General features: G+C 34.0%; 2 protein-coding genes across 3 annotated transcripts; one reads left to right on the top strand and one right to left on the bottom strand.

Annotated features, from left to right (window-relative positions):
* Positions 1 to 9,937: 9,937 nt before the first annotated feature.
* On the top strand, positions 9,938 to 16,258 carry LOC110911300 (histone-lysine N-methyltransferase, H3 lysine-9 specific SUVH4). 2 transcript variants are annotated; one of them, XM_022155903.2, is made up of 16 exons: positions 9,938 to 10,638; positions 11,175 to 11,231; positions 11,718 to 11,804; positions 12,460 to 12,522; positions 12,927 to 12,981; positions 13,086 to 13,192; positions 13,277 to 13,453; positions 13,599 to 13,697; positions 13,915 to 14,013; positions 14,126 to 14,175; positions 14,253 to 14,341; positions 14,924 to 15,083; positions 15,165 to 15,270; positions 15,366 to 15,548; positions 15,635 to 15,859; positions 15,930 to 16,258. In XM_022155903.2, the coding sequence occupies exons 1-16, from the start codon at positions 10,228 to 10,230 to the stop codon at positions 16,041 to 16,043; spliced, it is 2,082 nt and encodes a 693-aa protein (XP_022011595.1). In that variant the 5' UTR covers positions 9,938 to 10,227; the 3' UTR covers positions 16,044 to 16,258. The 2 variants fall into 2 exon arrangements, with proteins under 2 accessions (XP_022011595.1, XP_022011596.1); XM_022155904.2 differs by lacking the exon at positions 11,718 to 11,804.
* A 3,170-nt stretch (positions 16,259 to 19,428) lies between these two features.
* On the bottom strand, positions 19,429 to 22,524 carry LOC110911301 (transcription factor ICE1). Its single transcript, XM_022155905.2, has 5 exons — positions 21,431 to 22,524; positions 21,076 to 21,185; positions 20,492 to 20,728; positions 20,228 to 20,398; positions 19,429 to 19,618 (listed from the first exon to the last, which is right to left on the bottom strand). Exons 1-5 carry the CDS (start codon positions 22,401 to 22,403, stop codon positions 19,535 to 19,537), a joined length of 1,575 nt encoding a protein of 524 aa, XP_022011597.1. The 5' UTR covers positions 22,404 to 22,524; the 3' UTR covers positions 19,429 to 19,534.
* Positions 22,525 to 23,914: the final 1,390 nt, after the last annotated feature.

Here is a 23,914-nt window from a genome sequence, read left to right as displayed (position 1 = left end):
TATGTGTTTTTTGGCTATGCGTTTTAGATAAACACATTTTTGAAGTGTTTTTAGTCATTGCGTTTTAGGTAAAACATATTTTTAGGTGTTTTCAGTCCATTGCGTTTTAGAAAAAAAAGACATTTTAAGTGTTTTCTGGCCATTGCGTTTTAGAAATAAGACATTTGTTTGTGTTTTTTGTGCATTGTGTTTTAGGTAAAACACATTTTTATATGTTTTCAGTCCATTGCGTTTTAGAAAGTACACTTACTTTTGTGTTTCTAGGCTATTACGTTTTATAAATAAGACATTTCTTTGTGTTTTCTGGCCATTGCGTTTTACAAATAAGACATTTTTTTGTGTTTTTTGTGCATTGCGTTTTAGAAAAAGTCATTTTAAAAAAAATTCATTGCGTTTTACGCATCTGGGTCTTTTCCATTGCGTTTTACGCAACTGGGTTTTCAAAAAAAAATTTCGAAAATATAGCAATAGTATACTCGTTTTAAAGATAAAAAACGCTCCTTTTTTGGTGCAATTTTTATAAAAAATAATGTCGTATGAAAAAGTTATTAACGTTTAAAAAATAGGGGGGGAATTGGAGGAGAGAGAAATTATTGTCCTGGATTGACTACAATGCCCTTACACAAACCCAGGCGCCTCTTTTCTTCCCTTCATTTTCCCTTATTTAATCTTAATTTTGGCCCTTGATTTTGATGGTCAAGATTACTTCCTAGCCTTCCTAGCTAAATAAACTTCCTATTATATCCTAACCCATGAATTTTGATGATATCTTGTAAAAAAACATTAATTTAACAACCCGACCCGAACTAACCCGAACTCGAATAACCCAAAACCGACTAACCCGAACTTTAAATGGGTCGGTTATTGGGTCAATTTTTCCTAGACAAAAACCCGAACAACCCGACCCAAAAAACCTGAAACCCGAAGAAAAAAACCCGATGAACACCCCTACTTAGAATCACGTTGAGGAGATTTAGGGTTTCTGTAGGGTACTTGTGAGAAGGAGTGTTTGATTGAATATCAGGTGAGGAAGAAGAGCAAAATAGATTGTGTGGTTTTACTACTCAAATTGATTCAGTTAGGAATAATAGGTTGACAGTGGCATTGGGTGGTTTACAGGGCCGGTTTTGGGCCTGTGTAAGAGGTGCCATCGCACTAGGCCCAAAACATCTAAGGGCCCAAAATGATTTAAAAAATAATATATACTTTATATATAAATATGTTGAAAGAAGAAATATACCAATTAGCCCTTTGGCCCAATGGATGCCAATTAACTTGCGAGCCACACGTTCTGCGTTCGAATCCCCCTGTCCTCTTATTTTTAATTCATGTATTATGGGTTCGAATCCCCCTGTACTCTTATTTTTAATTCATCTTTTGTTTCAGTTTGTTTTATCAATAGGGGGAAAAGCCACATTTACTCACACCAATTTCAACTTATAAGCTTATTTTTAGTTTTACTTTTGATTACTTTACAAACTTATTTTTTAGTTTTACTTTTGATTTATGCTTACACCAGTTGCAACTTTGCAAGCTTATTTTTTAATTTTAATTTTGATTTTTCACATCTAAATTTGGGACTCTACAAATTTACAAGTTCATTCATTTTTTCTTCTCATTTAATCATTTACGTAGCAAACTTTATATGTTTTCTTATAGGTTATTTAATTTCTCATTTAACCATTTATAATATAAACTTAGAAGAACTCAATATCTAGTTCTATTTTTTTATTTATATGAAAAGCTTCGTGTTGCCCAACTAATTTGGGTATGTTTACATATATTCGGTTCTTTTTGCTACATTACTTTTGTTTTGTTTATTTTATAACAATTATAGTCGTATTGTAGTTTTTTTAAATATATGATTGATGAGTTTATATTATAGGGAAGGGCCCAATTTTTTTATTTCGCACGGGGCCCAAAAGTATTTTATCATTCTCGGGGACGGCCCTAGTGGTTTAAATGGATGTAAAGTAACCAAAGTTTGTTTTGATTTGTTATAATTTATAGAATATTATAGATACAAATAGATTGTGTAAATAGTTAAATATATATATTAAATAATATGTAAATTTTAGGTTATATATAATATGGATTATTAATCAAATGAGTTTGATTAGTTAAATAAACCATTAAACCTAATTAATTAGTGTGTTAACTAACAAGACCTATTGGGCTAGGTTATTAAGCCTAATGGGCTAAAGCTTAATGGTTAGCATTGGCCTTAAGCTACTCAATTAGGGTTTAAAAAAAACATTATAAATGATTAAATACATGTTTAGGGTTGAATTTCAGGTTATCATTGAGAATGCATGTTTTATAGTTTTTGATTGAGATCACAAAACCTTAATCCCACACCAAAACCCTAGCCGAAGGCCTTACCACCGCCGCTGCCATTGATTTGGCCATCGTCGATCAGCTCGTCGCCACTACATCACCACAACTAGCCGAAGTCGGCTTCTTCATCGCTGTCTCCGCCTTTTGAGAAATAGAGTTGATTTTGGCGTGTTCTCTTGTGTGGTACGATTAGATAAAGGACGAGCAACAAACACGATTGAGATAGTGTGTTGTTGATTCGAGAAGGATTTGGACTAGCATTCAGATCGTGTTATCACGGTGTACCAACCTTTCATTAGTGATCATCTCTAACTAATCAAAGGTAATGTATTATGAACACCGTTCTTATGTTTTGCAAATGGATAATTGGAAAGGGCTTCTTGTTTTATGTTTATGATACCTTCGGTTCGGTTTGGTTTTGGTTTTACTATTTGGGGTCGAATTTTTTGAAAAAAAATACAGTATCCAACCTCCAACTCAACCAATCGAAGTTGGCATTTCGATTCCTAATTGAAATCAATAAAAAATCAAGAAATTACAAACTAAAATATATACATTGATCATATAATAGGGGAGTTGATAGGCGAAACAAGGGTTTTAATTAATATTCTTAAGGCGTGGTTTTGTTAAGGCTATGGGAATAACTTGATTCTTTCAAGTTTAGTGTCCAAAATGCTGATTGCCTAATAATATTGGGTCGATTATAATCCATTTCGGTTTAGTTTGGTCTTTTAGGTTATTATAAACATCATAACTGAACCGAAAAAATCGGCATTTAGAAATTGATAAACCCTAATTAAACTCGATCAAAAAGTTGAGTCCTAAACTTCCAATATCTAAAGTCTCAAAATTTGATTTTAATGACTAAGGAATTGTTTGTTTAGATCTTAATGGTTCAGACCTCTTACTAGACCTCTTACTGGTTCAACACTTAACAATTTAGACTATTTGTTTCGTGAGCAGATGTCTGAATGATTCAAACATTTGTTTCTGAATGGTTAAGCATTATACTGCGTCTGGATGGTTAAGACATCTTATTTGAATTGGTCATACATTTGTCTCTGAACAACTAAACATTATATTGACCCTTAATGGTTCAGACATAGACATCTTACTGGTTCAACACTTAACGGTTTAAATCTCTCACGGGTTTAGCACTTAGCCAATCAGAAGTTGTCAAACAACCCCAAACTAATTAGAAAACATACATTTTATAAAATTTATGTTTTAAATTTTACATGGTACAAAAAGGAAAGTGGGTGAAAGTGTGAGAACGAACCATGGATTCTGTTTTTTTTTTTTTTTCAATTTCACATTTTTATAATATACATGTTATAGTGGAGATTTAAATGAGAATAAATTATTTTGTAATAATATAAATAATAAATCTTAAACAATATAAATACTCCATTAAATAGGTGTATTTATTGTTATTGTAATGACATATAGGTAAATTTATAATTTAATTAATTTATAATGAGAATAAATTATTTTGTAGTAATATAAATAATAAATCTTAAACAATATAAATACTCCATTAAATAGGTGTATTTATTGTTATTGTAATGACATATAGGTAAATTTATACTAAATTAGCTAATTAATTAAACTTGTAACGCATGTTTTAAATGTATTTTTTCAATACAACCTAATTTTGCGATGAAGAACATTTTTCGATATTTGTAAGATAAATTTCGATATGTGTAAGATAAAATGTAGGATAAATTTTGATATGTATAGAATATATGTATGATAAATTTCGATATGTGTAAAATAAATTTTGAAATGTGTGGAATAATATGTTTTTGCCCAATTAATGTGATTTTAAAGTAATTAATGAAATGAGTTATAAACTATTTATTGTTTTACCATTATATCATTTTTTTTTATTTTTTTCTAACATTAAGTTTCTTCTCAAATGATCTTTCCCCACATAATATATAATTCTGACCCATTTAACTTTTGTTGATTTAGTTTTTCTTTAATAACTTATTTTTGTTAAATTAAAAAATAAACAATTGAATACGCAACTCTGACTAGTTTTATTTTCTCTAACATTTCGGTATAAATTTTGTTGAAAACATAGTTGTATTCACAATAGAGTATATTTTTGGTATCGTAAGCTATATCGAACACTGGTATCGTGACGAACCGAACCGAGACTTACCGAACAACATTGGTACCGGTATTATCGAAACCGGCGTCGTAATTCGTTGTTATGGTTCTCCAGTTGATGTATAACACGACTTTGTATTTTAAGTTACATTAGACAACATTTTATTATATCATTGTAGATAAACTTTTTAAAATCATAAACTATTAAAAGTACAAGTACTATAACAAAGCAAACTGATGCCGGCCAAACAATACCGGTACCAATATCGATATTATCAAAACGGTATCTGTGTTTTGATTTTTATGATGCGATTGTCATAAACACGCGTCACTATCATTTTAAGCGTGCCAAGACTTTACTTTTTTGGGTTATATGAGAGGACTTTTGTGTAGTTAAATCACTGCCATTTTATTTTATTTTGTTTTGCAATGTCATAATTTTTAACCAAGCCGAACCCATAATCCCCACACAACATTAGTATCGATATTCTTTTTTTATACGGATTTGTGCGTAATAATATACAAGTTATTAAAGCGCAATGTATAAACCGTCAAAGTATAACGTCTTTACAAAATTTTATAGGTTTTTTCTCTTGATATATATTTTATTCAAAATCACGTGACGTGTTTATTTTTTTCAACGTTTTAATGCTAACTTTATTCTAATTCAAATTTAAAGTTGTGAGATACTTATTTTTATCTATATCTTCACATATATTTTATTCAAAAGTCTTACATATTTCAAAGAACATCAACACCCTAAGGGTTCACATCCACTAGTTACTAATAATTCATTTATAAATGCTACAATTCTATTTAAGTGAACAATAAACTTGTTATTTTTTATTAGTTTTATTTTCACCCTAATATACATCTTCAACTTACTTAATTTTTTAATGACCTATGTTGTTAATGACCTATGTTTGTTAACTTAAAAAAAGAAACTAAATGCATGGTTGTGTTTAATTTTCTTTCAACATCCTGATATATATTTCTTGAAAATGAAATTCTATTCAAAATAAAATTTGTTGGTATCGTAAACTATATTGTGTATCGATACTTAACGGGCATTGGTACTGGTATCTGTATTATTAGAACTGGTATCGGTATATGTTTTTATGGTTATCGATTGAAGTCGTAACCGACCAAACATCATTGGCGGTGGTTCGACATTCGTTTTATGGTGTATAAAACTGGAAGGGCAGAATAGTTTTCATAAAATTTATTGTTTAACTAGATTTTTTTACGTCGCACGTTGCAGCGAAACCAATCAAATGATAATGTAAAACAAACATGATTTGAAAATAAAACATGTTGTTTAGAAAGGCAGACCATTAGAATGGTTTAGTTTATCATCGAACCGTTTTATGATACCAAATAAATACTTTATTTTGAGTACAACTTCGTCTTTTACAAAACTTATAACGAATGTCCAGAGAAAAAATCAAGCACAACTACGTATTTAAGTTTTTAGAAAAAAAGTTATAAACGTACTTTATTAAAAAAGTATCAAATTAATTGATAAATTAATATATGTTCTAAAAAAAGAAAAAAAATACTAAAAAAATGGTAAAGGAAATACATGGTTTTAAAAAAGGAAAAAAAATAAAAAATATGTAAAAAATGGTAAAGGAGATATATGGTTTTAAAAAAGGAAATAAATAAAAAATATGTTATTAGAAGTAAATATCATAATAAACTATTATAATATATTAAATAAAAAAATAATAAAAAACTATATATTATTGTAAAAATAAAGTTACTATTCATCATCCTTCGTCAACAGTATGTGTGTGTGTGTATATATATATATATATATATATAAAGAGAGTAGGAGTTGGGTGGAAAGTCTACTTTTCCTAGAAAGTCTAGGAAGGAATAAGAATTGGACATGTGTCATTGAGGGATTTTAAGTAGAAGGGCTATCATGTAATTTCTCATTTTAATTTTTTTTTTGGAATGTATCTTCATTAACTAAAATTCCATGATTTTCGGAATTTTTATTGTTTTCGAATTCAAATCTGGAAGTCCATGTGTTTATCTGAAAACTATCAGCATGTTCTTAGTGATGTGTTTTACCAGTCAGAGAGTTGAAGTCAGTGTGTTTTAACACTCTCAAGCCAATATATAATCAGATTGTGTTTTAATAGTTCTTTTGCATTTTAACAATCTGAATGTGTTTTATGTTATTGTCTATGTCACATTACATAGCATATTTCATTGTTCAGAAGATTATTGGAATTTATCAGCATGTTCTTGGTGCTGTGTTTAACAGTTTACAGGGCTAAAGTCAATTTTTTTTATAGATCCCACAATATAAAGATGGTAAACACACAGGGTATGAATCTGATTGCTGTTAAAACACAACTGTATGAATCTGAATGCTAAAACACAAGTGTATGAATCTGGTTGCTGTTAAAACACAACTGTATGAATATGAATGCTAAAACACAACTGTATGAATCTGTTTACTGTTAAAACACAACTGTATGAATCTGAATGCTAAAACACAACTGTATGAATCTGCTTGCTAAAACACAACTGTATGAATCTGCTTGCTGTTAAAACACATCTGTATGAATCTGCTTGCTGTTAAAACACAACTGTATGAATCTGTTTGCTGTTAAAACACATCTGTATTAATCTGGATGCTAAACCACAACTGTATGAATCTGTTTGCTGCTAAAGCACAACTGTATTAATTTGCTTGCTGTTAAAACACATCGTCAAGAAAACGGAGATGATAAGAACAATATTTGAATGGTGATGATGAACTCGGAGACGGTGGAGATGGAGAAGTGTTTTAATTTGATCTGGTACTCTCAATCGTTTTTAAAGTTATCTTCTTCCATGATTGTAGTTATTTTTGGTAGGGATTGGGGTTTCCAAGATGAGTTTGGAGAGAGAGAGAGGGAAAATCGCTTGAAATTAGGAACTGAGCGGTTATCTAATTGATTTAAAACACGGCCATTGACAAAATTGCCCCTACTCCTTTAAAACAATCAATTAATTAAACTCAAATATTACAAGATTGCCATTGATTTAATCTCAACCCTTAAACACACCAATCGGATGGATCAGATCGCTTCCTAGACTTTCTAGGAAAAACACACTTTCCGTGCGAACCCTACTCTATATAAAGATATATTGATATATATAATTTTAAGTTTACAGGCGAAACACAAAATAACACTTGTTGTATGCTTACAGATAAATAAATAAGTATTTATAGAGCTTCAAGTATATGTTAACAAATTCACTTTAGGCCCTCACAATAATATTCAATCGAGAGTTTGTTAGGGATCACCGATATACCACATCTGACTAGATAAATGTAGTGGTCACTTTGTACAAACGTCTCACTTTTCAAATAAAGTAACCACTTTCTTCGTTTCACTAATCTAAGCTCTAAGGTAAAGATTACCTTCTACATCTAACCAAAAAAAGGTAGTGATCATCATATTCGACTCACTATGTTAATATATAGATATAGTTACCCTTCTCACTCTATCATGACAACGATATCTCGTACACATTAACACTATATCAAGATAATGTGATATCTCTTCAACTTAACACGATATCGAGATAATGTTATCACTCACAAGCTAACACTATAACATTAACACCATATCAAGATAAGGGTTGAGATCCTGTACAAACAGCACATACTGTGAGAACCATAAGAACAGATCTGAACCATCCAAATTCTAGATCAACGGTTTGTGTTGATTACAATTAAAAACCTTAGAATTAAAAGATATAATTATACAACCAGGGGTAATAAAGTAAATGTGCTATTTGTGGACCCCACTAAATCTCCGAACTATCAGATTGTTCCCCTTTTTACGTCTGTATCCAACTACAACTCTTCCTTCCTAATTCATTCATCGTTATCTGTGCTAATAAAATATAAAAAGAAATAAACTTCTATGAATCACAATTTATTCAATCTTCCATCGTTGTTATCTGATCGACCGAGAAAGAACAAGGATACGAAGAGTGTGCTGATCGGCTAGAAGAGGTTCGATTAGATCGAGAAAAGCTTCAATCTGGTAAGCATTTATCTCCAACTGTTCATCTTCTTTTTTCTAATTTTTAGGGTTTTTTTGGGGGGCGAAGTTGAAGGGTGCTGGTTGTTGTTGAGGGAGTTGTTCACGGCCGGCGGGGATGGTGCTGACTGTTCATGTTGATGATATTTTTGCCGGAGATGTGTGATATTGTTCACGGGTGCTGGTTGTTCTTGTTCAAAAAGGTGGTGCTGACTGTTCTTGTTCACGGATATGGTGCTGATATTGGTCACAGCGATTGTGCTGACTGTTCTTGTTGATCTGTGTTGAAAGTGTGCTGATTATTGTTGCTTGTTCGTGCCATTGTGCTGACTGTTCTTGTTGATGTGTGTTGAAAGTGTGCTGATTATTGTTGCTTGTTCGTGCCATTGTGCTGACTGTTCTTGTTGATGTGTGTTGAAAGTGTGCTGATTATTGTTGCCTGCGAAGATGAAGATCTCTGAAAAATTTCAAATTTTGATTTGAAATATTGCATGAGTATAGGGGATAATTAAAATTTAGAATTAATTAAATACAAAAAGTCTTGTGGGTAAAGTCTAAAATACCCTTGTCTAATTTTTTTAATGAAGGACACATGTCTAATAGTGGTTGGTTTTTATAGTTCTTACCAATATTAAGGTTTGTATTTGATCCCATGATCTCTCTCAACTTAACACAATATTGAGATAATGTTATCACTCACAAACTAACACTATAACATTAAAACTACATCGAGATAATGCGATCTCTCTCAACTTAACACTATATCAATGTTATCACTCACAAACTAATACTATATCAAGATAGTATTATTACTCACAAGTTACATAGTATTCACTATAAACACTTTTAGCGAAGAATCTCACATATATAATATAAGAGTGATAAATGATAAATATTTGTAGCACACACTTTTCTTCTAATAGTTTTTTTTCTCTTGTTTTCTTGATCTTCAATCTTATAAATGATACGATAATTTGAAAGAAATAAGAGAAATATCTATGTGATAGGTATTTGAAAGCGTTTTGAGTAAAAGCGATGGTGAAAAAGGTTTGCGATAACTTTTATTTGTAGGCACGAGACCAAAACATAAAAGGCGACAACCTGCCCAATCCACAGTAAATACATTGAACACGTTAGATATATCAACCACAAAGGTTTCGTACTACATGTTACTTATTTCCTAACATTATCAAAATATTAAATTATATCTACAATAACGTTTTATGATGTTCAATCCCGAAATTCAATAAATATTTTAAAAAATTACAACAAACTCCCTCACAAATTCAAATTTCAAATTACCTGTCATATAATATAATAAATTAATTACCGTGTTAACATATAGCAAAATATAGAAAGTAACTAAATGACAAAAACACTGTAAAAAATTATATATACACCCATTTCATTTCGAAACAACATATAAAATCAAATACATATACATACAGAATCCGACAGTAGAGAGCACGAAGCGGCATTTCACAATTTTTCATATACCTTTTGCCGCTCTATTTCTCGAAACCCTAATTTCTCTCTCACCAACACCCAGTTTCCCCCAATTTCATCTTCATACGATCATTATTCTTCAAATTCTTCTTCATCGATTCATCTAATTTGCAGTTTAACTCGATCGATCCAACATTTTTCATCGTCTCTCCAGTAATTCGTTCTCAATTTCTCGTTAATTTGCTGTGAATTCGTGTTTTCGATCTGTAGATTCGCGATGGTTGTTGTTGAGGCGATTAAGGTGAACGAAACCGACGATTGTTCAGCTGCGAAGGCTCGAGGCTCAGCTACGAGGGCCAGTGCGCGAATTCAGAAGATTAAGAGCACACAAGATGCGATTAAGAGGCGACAACGGGAAGAAGAGGCGATTACGAAGGCGGAGAAGCCGGTGAAGAAGCAGCGAGTGAAGTATAACAAGCAGAAAAGTGTGGTGGCGAGTGTGTTGCCGGAAGTGGTTGAAAAGAAGTTGATTGCAGGTGTTGAGAATGTGGAGGAGGTGAAGGATGGTGAGAAGAAGGAGATTGTGGTTCTTTCGCCGTCGAAGAAACCGGTTGGGGAGAAGAGTGCGTATTCTACGGTGACGGATACAGTCAGAGCTTTTTACAAGCACTTTTTGTATTATGTGCAGGTATATATTATGTTTATAGTTTTGTGGTTATTTTATATGAGGCTGATATAGAGATTAGAATATTAAATTCTTTCTGGAAATGAGTGTTAATGATTGAATTTAGTTAAATTCTTTCTGGAAATGAAGTTTAGGGGTTGGGTTTTAGGACATGTGTTGCAGAATGTTGGGTTTTTAAGAAGTTATTTGTGCATGATTTTGGGGTTTTTTTGTTTAATATTATGTGAGTATTGTATCTGAGGCTAAATGGTAGTGATTAAATTTTTAAAATGGAGATGTTGCCGTTCAAAAAAAAAAAAAAATTGGAGATGTTGAGTATTAATGATTGAATTTAGGTAAATTCTGTGTGTAAATGAAGTTTAGGGGGTGCTTTTAGGACATGTATTGTAGAATGTTGGGTTTAAAAGAAGTTGTTTATGCATGATTTTGGGGATCTTTTGTTTGACATTTGTTGATTTGTTTCTTTATTTTTGTTTCTTTATTATACATATGGTTTAACAAGTTGTAGCTGACACTTGTTTTTTGCTATTTGTTCACAGGAGGAGGAAAAGAGGTGCAAAAAAGATGAGGATGATAAGAAAAAACCAAAATCTAAGGTTAGGATCTAGTTTGCTTTACCTTAAACTGGAGCTTTTTAGGTTATTTAAATGTTGTCTGGTTGGTTCAGTTTCATGATTTAGTTCATCTATTTTGTTTCTCAAGACATTTAGAGATTTACGACTGTTGTTATTGACGATAGAGATTCGATACTAAAACGGATATTAATAATCATTAATGATTAAATTTAGCTAAATTCTGTCTGCAAATGAAGTAAAGGTATCTTTGTGTTTTAGTTTCTTACCATGTTGGATTTTTAAGGCGTTTAAGCATATGGCTGAAAGTTTGAAACAACTTATTGTCAATTTGACTATCAACTTGCTACTGCAAGTATCGTGGGATCTACTCTACGTTAATATTTGAACACAAGGGGTTGAATTTTGTGACATGTGTTAAATAACATAGTGATACGGAAGCATGCATGATTCTATACGTATGATTTAACAAGTCGTAACCGACACTACTTTTATGCTACTTGTTCACAGGAGGAGGAAAAGAAGCGCAAAAAAGACCAGGCGGAGGAAAAAAAGCGCAAAAAAGACGAGGATGATAAGAAAAAACCAAAGTCTAAGGTTAGCATCTACTTTGCTTTACCTTTAACAGGATTTTTATAGTTTGTTTTAAATGTAATCTGTTTGGTTTAGGCCCATGATTTAATACATCTATCTTGTTTCTTAAATGTCATTTTTCAAACGATATTTAAGGAATCCCTCATATTTTGTTTAATATTAGACTATAAGCATCTTAAAAACTACCATACTTTATACATCACAAGATTTGGCATACTGTTTTTTAGGGCTGCAACAGTGCAACCTAACTCTTTCACATTTAACCTGTTCCTTTTATTTATTTGTCTAGCAATATTTTATAATTTGAAATGGTTATGCTATACAGCAAAGATTACCAGGCCAGCTTTGTATTTGATGTCAACGAGCGATATAAACCCACCCGACGGGTTATTCAATATAGTTTACTATGATCATCAGTAATAGGTAGTCTAATAGACCATATGTCAATATGAGTTGTGGTCTATGATCAAGGATCGACTGTTACTATCTTTTTGTTTCTTCATGTGCATTTGTAGTCACTTAGTTCCTACTTTATAATGTGAGATCTTATATTGCAAGATCTTTAGATTATGCATTTTGCACACTATTATCTTATCTGTGTGCATGCATGCATGATTGTTATTACAAACATTACAATATGATGTACATATTTGTGCAGACACAGGATGAAGTTGGAGGACGAAGACAGCACAAAAGACCTGATCTTAAAGCTTTATCAAGTGTAAGTCACTTTAAAAAAATCATATTTAGCAAAGTAAAGTTATGGATGTTTCAAAATAGTTTATTATTGAGCTTCATGTTTGTTTCAACATCTTGGTTTTAAAAGATATGTTTTAGGCGTGACTCGTGAGGTGTGTTACACCTTGCGTACGTGATACATGCGCCTCACGTCTTGGTTTTTGGGACGTAGATGCTTCGGAGTGTTTCACGCTTTTTAAACCAAGTTTGACACAATACGCTTTTACTTTTAACATGTTTTAAGGAAGAAAAGAAATGCATCAATGGCATTAATACTAGAAAAGAGTTTTGGGTGTATGCGATACTTTATTTTGTTATTATGCAAAGAGGTTGAAAAGTTGAATGCAAGCCTGTGATCATATTTTTTTTGTCAACATAAATCTACAGATGTTGACTTCGAACAACGTATATACTCCCCCATCAAGGATAGGGTCTATTCCAGGTTGGTATCAACACGCACATATGAATATATTCTGTTTATACGCACATACGTATGTGTGTATATATATACATAAGTTGACCGTATTAGGGGCTTAATGATTGCAGGGGTTGATGTTGGGCACCAGTTCTTTTCACGATGTGAGATGGTTACTGTAGGTTTTCATAACCACTGGCTCAGTGGAATTGATTACATCGGGGCAGGTTTTCAACAGGTAATGTATTCAACTAGAATAACTGACTTTACATCTCTGGTGTGCTTTTACCTAAATTGTTCTTTACATAATATGTTTTTACAGGAGTACCCTAATTACAAGCTACCGCTAACTGTGGCCATAGTGATGTCTGGTCAATACGAGGATGACCTTGATAACTCTGAAGATGTTGTGTACACTGGTCAAGGTGGCAATAATTTACTTGGTAATAAACGCCAAATCGGTGATCAAGAAATGAAACGTGGTAATCTAGGATTGAAGGTAAGTAATCTTGTTTTTGTGTTAATAACACTTGAGCATTACTAATTCAATTATGGAATCTGTTTTGTTTATGTATCTATCTATGCGGTCACACAAAAACATCATTTCGATTTATTATTTTTGACACGTTTATGTTCTTTTGTAGAATTCTTTGGATCAAAATGTGCCAGTTAGAGTTATTCGAGGACATCAATCTACAACCAGTTATGTTGGCAAAGTTTACACATATGATGGATTGTATAAGGTAGATTTAATCGTTAACACTATTATCATGCCACGGGCAAGATCACGAGGAAACCATATTTTCGTGAGAAAATTAAAAAAACTCCATACGTATGTCATACTACATATATGCAGCATTTACTGCACGTGTTTGATATGGAGTTTTTTTTTTTTTAGTTTTCTGTTTTATTATTTTCTTGCAAAGTTGCAATACTTTAGGGTTATGTTTATCTTTTCAGGTTGACAAGTATTGGGCAGAGAAAGGGGTTTCTGGTTACACTGTTTACAAGTTTCGTCTCAAGCGTATGGAAGGGCAGCCTTCACTGGTGACTGAACAGGTTATAACTCTTTCTCATACGAATTTGTGGGACCATGTGCTATAAGGTTATATATTGATTGTTATCAATTATCATTTCTCTATGTTTGAACTTTTTTATACGGGATTTTCAGGTTTACTTTGCTCGAGGGCGTATCCCAGACAAAGTTTCTGAATTACGCGGGTATAAAGAAAAATAAGCTTACTCTTGACTACAAGTGTTTTAAAGTGGCTGATTTGTTTTTTTTTTTTAAATGCAAGGTTGGTATGTGAGGACATCAGTGGAGGCCTTGAGAATATTCCCATTCCAGCAACCAATTTGGTCGATGATCCACCCGTTCCCCCTACTGGCAAGTTATCCTGCACTTAATTGTTTTTTTGTTAAATTTTGTTTAAATCTGTTTCTTTACTGACTTCCTATTTAGCAAGTGCGTTGGTTTTAGGCGTACTTTATATTTTATACATACATAATACATTTCTATGTGCTCCAAATTGATTACTTGATTTTGCTACCTTCTGTAATTTCAAACAGAAACATAAAGTTAATTAATTAATTAATAAAACAAAAATGTCAACCTTTTATAAACTAATTCGGTCATACCAACTCTTAAGGTATTTGTGAAACTGAAAGTTTTAAATACAAAAGGCTCTTAACGTGCGACGGTACACGGCCACCAATATAACGTGTGTAATTATGCAAATAACGTGCGTAATAACCCAAACCATGAGTAATCATGCAAATAATGTGCATGATTAGGGTTTAACCTAACCCATGCGTAATTATGTATTATAACGTCTGTAATTATGTATTATAACATGCATATTTTAAAAATGAAGTCGCGTACCGTCGCAGGTTAAAGGGCTATTGTACGTTAACCTTCCCCTAAGGTATTTTACATTTCTCTAATTTTTTATTTCAACATTTATGCCAGGTTGCACTTATATAAAGTCTCTTCAAGTCTCAAAAAATGTCGTACTCCCTTCTAGTGCCTCTGGATGCAATTGCAAAGGTAGTTGCACCGACCCGAGAAGTTGTGCTTGCGCTAGGCTTAATGGCTCTGATTTTCCTTACGTACATCGCGATGGTGGCAGGTAATATAGTTTGTTTAATGTCATTTGAAAATAATGCAAGCTACATATAGTTTTGTTCATTTTGTAATCTTTACCATCCAGGCTAATCGAACCCAAGGCTGTTGTGTTTGAATGTGGACCAAACTGTGGTTGCGGGTCCAGTTGTGTAAACCGAACATCTCAACGGGGGTTAAGATACCGACTTGAGGTTCAGATTTTTTTACCTTTTCAAGATCTGTCTACCGTCTAGTGATTTAGTTTATAAAATTGTTTTCTTATATCAACTTTTCACACAACTATCAGGTTTTCAAGACTCCAAAAAAGGGCTGGGCAGTTAGATCTTGGGACTTTATACCCTCGGGTGCACCTGTTTGTGAGTACATAGGAGTTCTCAAAAAGACCGATGATGTTGACTCCAACCCTGAAAACAACTACATATTTGACATTGACTGCATTCAAACAATGAAGGGACTTGGCGGAAGAGAGGTATAACCGTATAAGGGTATTTTGGGAACACAGGATTTATTATTATGTACTGTATTTAACTTATGTGTTCCATGTAAACCTGATAGAGGCGAGTTGGGGATGTAGCCATGCCATCATTACCAGTTCAAAGCGATGACAAGGATAGCGGTCCAGAATTTTGCATCGATGCAGGAACATCTGGAAACGTGGCCCGTTACATTAACCATAGCTGTCAGCCCAATTTGTTTGTGCAATGTGTATTAAGTGCTCACCATGATATCACCCAAGCCTGTGTTATTCTTTTTGCTGCTGACAATATATTGCCACTCAAGGTTCGGCTTGATAATTATACACGTATATAGATAGTTTATGTTATTGTTTAATATCCTCTTTTTTTTGCAGGAACTAACCTATGACTACGGGTATGAGCTAAACAGCGTGCATGGTCCAGATGGAAAGATCAAGGAACTTGCTTGCTATTGTGGTGCGCCTGATTGTCGGAAGCGCTTGTTTTAGGGTTGACTCGGTTTGGATGAGCCGAGTGTTGATAGTATTTTTGGTGAAGAATTTAAGACTTTTAAGTGATATACATTCATAGCTCTGCCAGGCCCAAGTAAAATTATGGGGCTGGTAACTACATTTAAAATATGATGTCATGGAGTCAAATATTCTTATTGAGATTTTTTGTTATAATCTCATTTAATGGCATTGGGTTATCGGTTTATTGCGTATATGATATAAATTTTAATCCAAGTTTAGCGATTTTAATACTTTCACAAACATTATGTTAACCAAACGCTGTTAAAAAAAAAGACCGTTCGAAAAATTCACAAACACTAACAAAACCGGTTGAATAGTTCAAGTTTAAAAGGGTACTTAAAGTTGGCTTAGATGCTTGGTATTAAACGTGTCAAACCTGGATTGTTAGTTGAAAGCCACAACAGTATATAATGCGGTTGTATGGCGCAAAGCAAGAGCTTCAAGTATGTGAGACGTTTGGTTCTTCCACAACCTCAGTTAGGCGTAATCTAAACGTCTCAAGTTTTGTTCAAAAAACAGTCTTCTTCTTCCACAACCTCTACCTTTGTCTCCCACACTACTCTCTCATCTTCATCTATCTCTTTAGTCGATTCCTTAAGTAGCACCTTCGGTCATGCACCTCCTCACCATTGCCTCAGTCAACAAGCGAGCCTTATGCATCTTTTTTTTTTAAACCAAGATCTAACATATCGGTGTAGTAGTAAAGGTATGTTTACATGTTTTACTCTGGAAAGTGTTTTGTGCCCCTCCTGTAAGTACTGTGAAGCTACGAATAGTCGGTTTGGGGCAAATTATAGATTCGGCCTCTAAATCAATTTGGTCCATAATGACAGTGTTTGCTTTCACTAGTGGTGGTCCCTTGTTTTGGTCCATAACTTTAGAGCCCATTGTGTTTGTAAACATAGCCTAGGGACCATTTGAGTAATCTACTAAAAGAATATTGAAAACTAAGATCTAATAGAGCCCTTCTCTCTCTAACCACTATTTTTCTCTTCATCAGCAGTGGATCAATGAGCAGCACTTGATCCTTAATCAATGGTTGTTGGTTATCTTTTGGTTGGCCATTAACCAATTTGAGCAAAGGACTTAATATCCAATCCAATCAAGACATAAGCACCATTTATATCCTTGTGGTTTACTAAAAATAACTACTTTGAGTACTAATGTTTTTGAGTAATGGGTTTAGGTTCTATAGTTTCCATTTTATAAGTATTAAAACTCTTGTTATTAAAGGACATTTTGGTTATTTACCTAAATTTAAAAAAAATAACTACAATTATTCTTAATACCCAAAGGCATTACAAAATCGAAACCATAAAAACCTAAACATGTTACTCAAAACCCTTATTACTCAAAGGTGTTACTTTTGGTAAAACAACCACAACGACCATTGGCGTAATTAACCCAATTAAAAACATAGTAAAAAAGTAAGAAAAAGAAAGAAGAGGGGCGAATTATGAAACTACAATAACCGGTAGTACGGATACACCACCATTATTCGCATCCAACTAGGGATGAGCTCGGTACCCAAAATCCTCAAAAACGGGTACGGATCGAAAATACCCGGTACATTACAGTTCAATACTGGTACGGTACCAGTATTTAAAAGTAAAATCTAGTAAATACCGGTACCGAAAACGTAAAAATCGGTACCAAATCAGTACCAAAAATATGTTGATTCAGGAAATTCGGTACCGATACTCGGTACCATTTGCTAACGCCTACACCATCAGAAAAATAACATCGAGTCTCAAAACCAACACATAATAAATTGGGCACTGAAATGCGATTTTGCCCTTCATTAAAAGGGAGAAAAAAGATAAAAAAAGCTGGATGTTAACTGAAAAATCTGACCAAATTTCGATTTTGGATGAAAATGGCAACAGAATTGAAACCATATGGACCCAAATTCAAAAGGTTTGAGTTTTGGACTAAAGTGACAAAAGTGACCAAACCTCATGGACCAATTTTGGCAGTTTACTCTATAATAAATAGGAAAAATTACAAATTTTTGTTCTTTATCTTTATATCACTTTTCAGGCGTTATCCTTTTTAACGAATGTTGACAGGCGGTGTCCTTTAGTAGGTATTTTGTTGCAAGTTTAGTCCTTTACACCCAACCCAGTTAAAAAACCCTGTTAATTGTTGGGTGTAAAGGATTAAACTTGCAACAAAATACCTAGGTAAAGGACTAAACTTGCAACAAAATACCTAGTAAAGGACGCCGTCTGTCAATAATTAACAGGGTTTTTTAACTGGGTTGGGTGTAAAGGACTAAATTTGCAACAAAATACCTAGTAAAGGACACCGCCTGTCAACATTCGTTAAAAAGGACACCGCCAGAAAAGTGGTATAAAGATAAAGGTCAAAACTTGTAATTTTTCCTAATAAGTATTTATTATATGATCATGTGGTTTGCTAACAGAATGATCATGTTTATACAATTTTTGTGTGAATCTTTACAAGTCGATTTCATGAGTGTACTTTTGGTGTAGCGGGTTAACAAACTGGATGTGAACTAGATTCAAAGATCGTGTATTTTGGTGTATGATAGTGTGTGGTCGTATAACCGGCTTAACCCTCTCATATGGGCCCATGTGACACAAAATTGCTTGTTTTGCAGTTAAAGTGCTAAACGAACACAAACAAGAAATTTCCGTACTTTAATTGTTCTTGTTTGATCGTTTGTTTGGTTAAAGTTTACCTAACATGAACATGCCCCGTTGGTGTTTGTTCAGTTTGTTTACAAGCGCATTCATTTTGTATCAGTTTGTCTAGATGTGATACAATAAATTGTGTTATTAACATCTAAAATTGTATTGCATCTAAAGAACTTGTTACAAGATCCATTAAAGTGATGATGGATTCAGGCTGTGAAAAGGTATTATGTTTTCTTTTTAGATTTTAATAATCTCAATACAATAATCTCAATAAAAAGTATAAGGATTAACTCTGTCTTCTTTTTAATTATCTAAATGTTGGGTGTTTAAGGATTAACAATGTAGTATATATCATCTAGGGTTAATTTATAAATAGCGCCTCATGCTTCAACTCTCGGCGCCTAATCGCCTCGGGCCGCCTTATGCTTTTTAAAACCAGGACTGTAAGTTACAACTTGGAAGCAGAAGTTACAAATATGGGAGCTCTTGCATTATGTCGACTAGGGTTTATTAGAGCGAAAAGGCTGTTTAGATACTATTTGATCGGTGTTCATGCATTTAGATCAAAGTTGCTATTATCGCATATCGAATTACCACCCCCTCATCCACACACCCACTTGGTAATGTTTTAATCCGTTATCCAACCCGCCCATTTTACAACTCTATTCTAAACCAATCAAAGGAGATCTACACTTGCTTAATGACAAAAGAAAACATAATTAAATTAAAATGACTGAAAAGTGGATTTTATTAAATGGTTAGAAGTAACAAGATCAACATGTGGATGTAACCACATAAAAAAAGCTGCTAAATGGCACCATGATATCCAGCTGTCTCTAGAAGCACTGCTTTTATCTGCTCTGGCAACATCTCCTGCCCTTCCCTACATTGCTGCCAAACATCATCACCATCTTTTAATCCCTCAACTATCAAATTTAATCATTATTTCGACACGTTTACTGATCTATTTGGGTTACGTTTATCTATTATGGGTTTTGATCGGAGCCTACTACGCAGCCTAATTTGTACATTTTGCAATCTATAATAATTATGGGTGGCAATCATGCTCTAATAATTGGTTGATTTGGGTAAAAATAGCATATGGGTTGTTCAAACGGGTCAACTCAAATTACAAAGTGAGTTGGACCCAAACTCATTCCGCTCAATTCCCATTTTGACCCGCATCTTAACCAACCCGACCCGTACCTTTTGTCACGCTTACTAGCTTAGTATAATAATACACGGGCATGAAAATTGATATACATCCAAAGTAAGCCCATTGAAAGGTTTGACCCATTAGCCAACCCGACCAGACCCGCTACGCTTAGTAATAATACACGTGCTTGAAAGAAATTTATCCAAAGGAAGCCCCTTGAACAGCTTAGGACAACTTCAAATTTTACAATGGGTTTGACCCGGACTCACTTTGCTCAAAACCCGTTTTGACTTGTTATCCAACCTGATCCGACCCACCCGTTTTGCCAGGCTTATTAACAATACCTGAGCTCGAAATACATCCAAAGCAAACCCATTGAAACAGCTGATGACAGCTTGTTGAATATCCAGCCCAAGATTCTCCAGGGCCCTCAATGTTGACAGCAACAGACCCGGTCTGCGCCCACACAACATGTGGATGTTCACACCCCTCCCTTCTCTTGCATGTACCTCCACCTGTACAAATCAAACACATCATGTCATGTTCATTATCTCTACAATAAGCCCAAATAGATAATGATTCATAATATCAAAATTGAAAAATATTACCTTTGCAAGATGGTTTTTTTGGCCTGGAGCGGTCGCGGTGTTGATGGGTGGACATAATTCTTCCTTAACATGTTGAAGAAGCGCGGGTGGGGTGGGTGTTAATGGATGGATGCTTGATGAAGCTTGCATCAATGACCCTTGTGGTGTCGCCTCTAGTTCGTTATGTAGATCATTGATTTTTTGTAGTAGTTCCTTTAAATAATCAATCGCGTCACCTAGAATTGAAGCTCTATCCATCTGTAACACAATTTGAATGTTATCATTATTGCTAGCATAATAACTTATACTAGTCATTTTTGTATTGTGCTTTTATTTGTTGTTTTAACTATATCAACCATTGCTTTCCTATCCCTTTGTAATTTTTGGAATTTTCTTAATAATAAACCCCTAGCCGTTATATCCGTACGCTATCAATCATCATTAATAACCAAAAAATTAACAACTTACATTGCTTTCCTGTCCCTTTCTTAGTAATTTTTAGGCTTTTCTTAATAATAAACTCCTAGCCGTTTTGTCGAGATGCTATCGATTATCACTAACAACCAAAAAATTAACAAAATACTTGAAACTAAGACCGTTTGTACCTTGCTGATTTTGGGGACAACAGATCTAAGCATGTAAAGTCTGTCGTTGAGCTTCTTCCTCCTTCGTCTTTCCGCCATTAAATTTTTCGCAGGTAACCCTTTCTTCTTACCTGTCATTCGAGTTTACTATCTATTATAGTTATTCTTATTTCATTAATCACTTATTTCAAAATCCTAATTGACTATAATTCTACAAAAAAAAAAAAATATCATTCATCAATACAGTTTGTCAGTTCAACGTAACTTAATACTGCTAGGCAACGAGCCCTTTCGTAACTAAATTATAGTTAACTAATATGCCATAAGACTATTATCCGCAAATCAAGTTTTTCAGTTCTTTTGAATTCTTTTGTACCTTTCTGAACTTCAGCTCCAGCGGCACCCGAAACGCTTCCTCCGTTCCCATTCGCATGCTCGCCATTCAGTTCAACATCATCCGAATCATAATTAAAACCCGAAACATCAATGGTAGCCGTCTCATCAATCTCATCTTCATCCATCACACTTCTCTTCCTCTTCTTCTCCATTTCCACCGGACCACAACTTTTCACATTCCCAAGCTCCCCCAATTTATCCGAGCTTTGACGTAACGCCGCCCGCTTCTGGAACAGCGTAGGCTGCGCTCCCACGGGCGGCGAAACCTCAAGCGGCCGTAGAACCTTAGCCCGACCAGGAAACAACGGACTCACGGGTACAGACCCGTGAAATCCGTCAAATCCTAAGTTGTACCCGGGCCCGGGTCCAGCACCAGGCCCGGGTACAACAATGTCACTAGTATCATTACTATTGTTGTTCCCCGGAAAGTCCGAGCTAGACGAAAGCTCTGGTAACTGTATATGGGAAGATAAACCAAAATTCATCAAATTGGTATGGTTAGGTACGAAAGCCGGTTCGCCACCGAACTCGAACCCGTACGGCATATCGTACGGGTTCATATTATGACTGAACTTGTTAGGAAAGAATGGAGGATATGCTTGGGTGAATGAAGGATGAGATTGCGATGGAGAACATGATGAAGAAGAATCCATCGGTAAAAACAAAGAGTTATTATTACCGTCTGGTACGGTGTTGTGCTGGTGGTGGTGGTGGTGGTACCACTCAGTTTCCAGCATGGATTTCAAGGTGGTGAGAGAAGCATATGAAGTGTTGTTGGTGTTGGTAATAGGGTGGTGGTGGTCATCTTCATTGTTGTTGCATGAAGTTGCATTGGATTCGAGACCGATGATTTGTTGGTTGTGATGATGGTGGTGGTGAGTGGGTGACCAGGATGAGGTTTCGTCTTGGTTAACTTCACCGTCCATCCAAATGGTACCGGTTTCCGGTAGCATTAGCTGGTGGTTGGAGGATTGAAGTTGTTTTGAGGTGGAGATTTTTTTTTTTTTTTTAAACAAAGGGTTCAGATTACCATTGAAGGTAGAGTTGCTATCTGCTAATAACGAACAATGTCTGTGTGTCTCAGTGTCTGTATGTATGTAAAGTTTTGCTGCTTTTTTTTTTTTTTTTTTTTTTTTTTTAATTCTAGTTATAGTTATATTGGGTTTGCCCTCATATTTTGTGCAAACTACAGTTTTACCACTACCCCACCCTCTGGACCTCTGGTTATATTGGGTTCCACCTTATAGGCCAATGAATTAATTTACCAGATTTAGGTATGTTAAATGAATTAGACATTATGGTTTGTTTATTAAAAAAAACTAATGGTTTGTGTTAATAAAAGAACAAACGTAAATGCATATTTTGTTTTTTTTTTAACTAAATAAACGAACATAAACACGCTTTGTTTGTAGATTTACACATGTGTAACCTTTCGTTTGTTTATGTTTGGTCATTTACGTTGACCCATCATGCATCAACCCAAACGAACAAGGCCTACTTTCTTCGTTTATGTTCGAATACATTCAATTAGATTATAAACAAACGTGAAGACGTTATTTTTTTAACGAACAAACATAGAACCTCAGCTCGTGTTTGTTCAGCTAATTTACATAAGTAACCAATTTTTTTTTGAAAGGCACCAAATACATCTCTATCTATGACAAAAATCATAATGGTTGAGAAAACTATCTCACTTCGAATCCTATGGATCATTAGGGTCCACTTTCCAATAAGTCCAGTTTTTACTTTTCTCCAAGAATAACTGTTTCCTAAACTTATTATATAATAAGAAAAAATCAGTAGCATGTAAGAATAACTGTTTTCTAAACTTATTATATAGTAAGAAAACATCACTAGCATGTAATACCTAGAGTTCTCCAACGATTTTCTTTTTATTTTCACTATACATTAGAAAAAAAATCAACTCTAACATAATACAATATTTAAAAGGCAAATTGAAAAATAATAATCTCATCTTTCTGAAATTGGCTGATAATAATCCCAAATCAGTTATTGGCCAATAATAATCTGACCTCGTCCAATTTTTTTGTAAAATAGACCGCCGTTAAAATAAGTTTAACGGAGTTAAGTTTTTTTCCGAATTACAAACCGATGTTTTAGGGCTTTTGATCAGAACAAGGATACGAGTCGATTGATGTAAAATTTACCTCGAAATTGTGTTCGAAATGGCTTGAATTTTGTTAATTGGAAGTTAAACACCCGAATTGAAACACCATTTTCGTGGGTTGGGGGCAGTATTTTGAGGTAAGTTTTACATCAATCGACTCGTATCCTCGTTCTGATCAAAAGCCCTAAAACATCGGTTTGTAATTCGGAAAAAAACTTAACTCCGTTAAGCTATTTTAACGGCGGACTATTTTACAAAAAAATTGGACGAGGTCGGATTATTATTGGCTAATAACTGACTTGGGATTATTATCGGCCAATTTCAGAAAGGTGATAT

Source organism: Helianthus annuus, chromosome 15 (assembly GCF_002127325.2).
Source record: "Helianthus annuus cultivar XRQ/B chromosome 15, HanXRQr2.0-SUNRISE, whole genome shotgun sequence".
Classification (NCBI taxonomy): domain Eukaryota; kingdom Viridiplantae; phylum Streptophyta; class Magnoliopsida; order Asterales; family Asteraceae; genus Helianthus; species Helianthus annuus.
Note: the sequence above shows the minus strand (reverse complement) of the source record. Positions and strands in the feature narration are given on the sequence as shown.

Excerpts from the sequence above, each read along its gene's own strand:
- LOC110911301 (XM_022155905.2), bottom strand. The coding sequence starts at position 22,403 with ATGCTACCGGAAACCGGTACCATTTGGATGGACGGTGAAGTTAACCAA. Across the intron at positions 21,186-21,430 it reads TGGAGCTGAAGTTCAGAAAG|GTAAGAAGAAAGGGTTACCT; the intron begins GTACAAAAGAAT and ends CTCGAATGACAG. Across the intron at positions 20,399-20,491 it reads AAAAAAACCATCTTGCAAAG|GTGGAGGTACATGCAAGAGA; the intron begins GTAATATTTTTC and ends TGATTTGTACAG.
- LOC110911300 (XM_022155903.2), top strand. The coding sequence starts at position 10,228 with ATGGTTGTTGTTGAGGCGATTAAGGTGAACGAAACCGACGATTGTTCA. Across the intron at positions 12,982-13,085 it reads AAGGATAGGGTCTATTCCAG|GGGTTGATGTTGGGCACCAG; the intron begins GTTGGTATCAAC and ends TAATGATTGCAG. Across the intron at positions 13,698-13,914 it reads CATATGATGGATTGTATAAG|GTTGACAAGTATTGGGCAGA; the intron begins GTAGATTTAATC and ends TTATCTTTTCAG.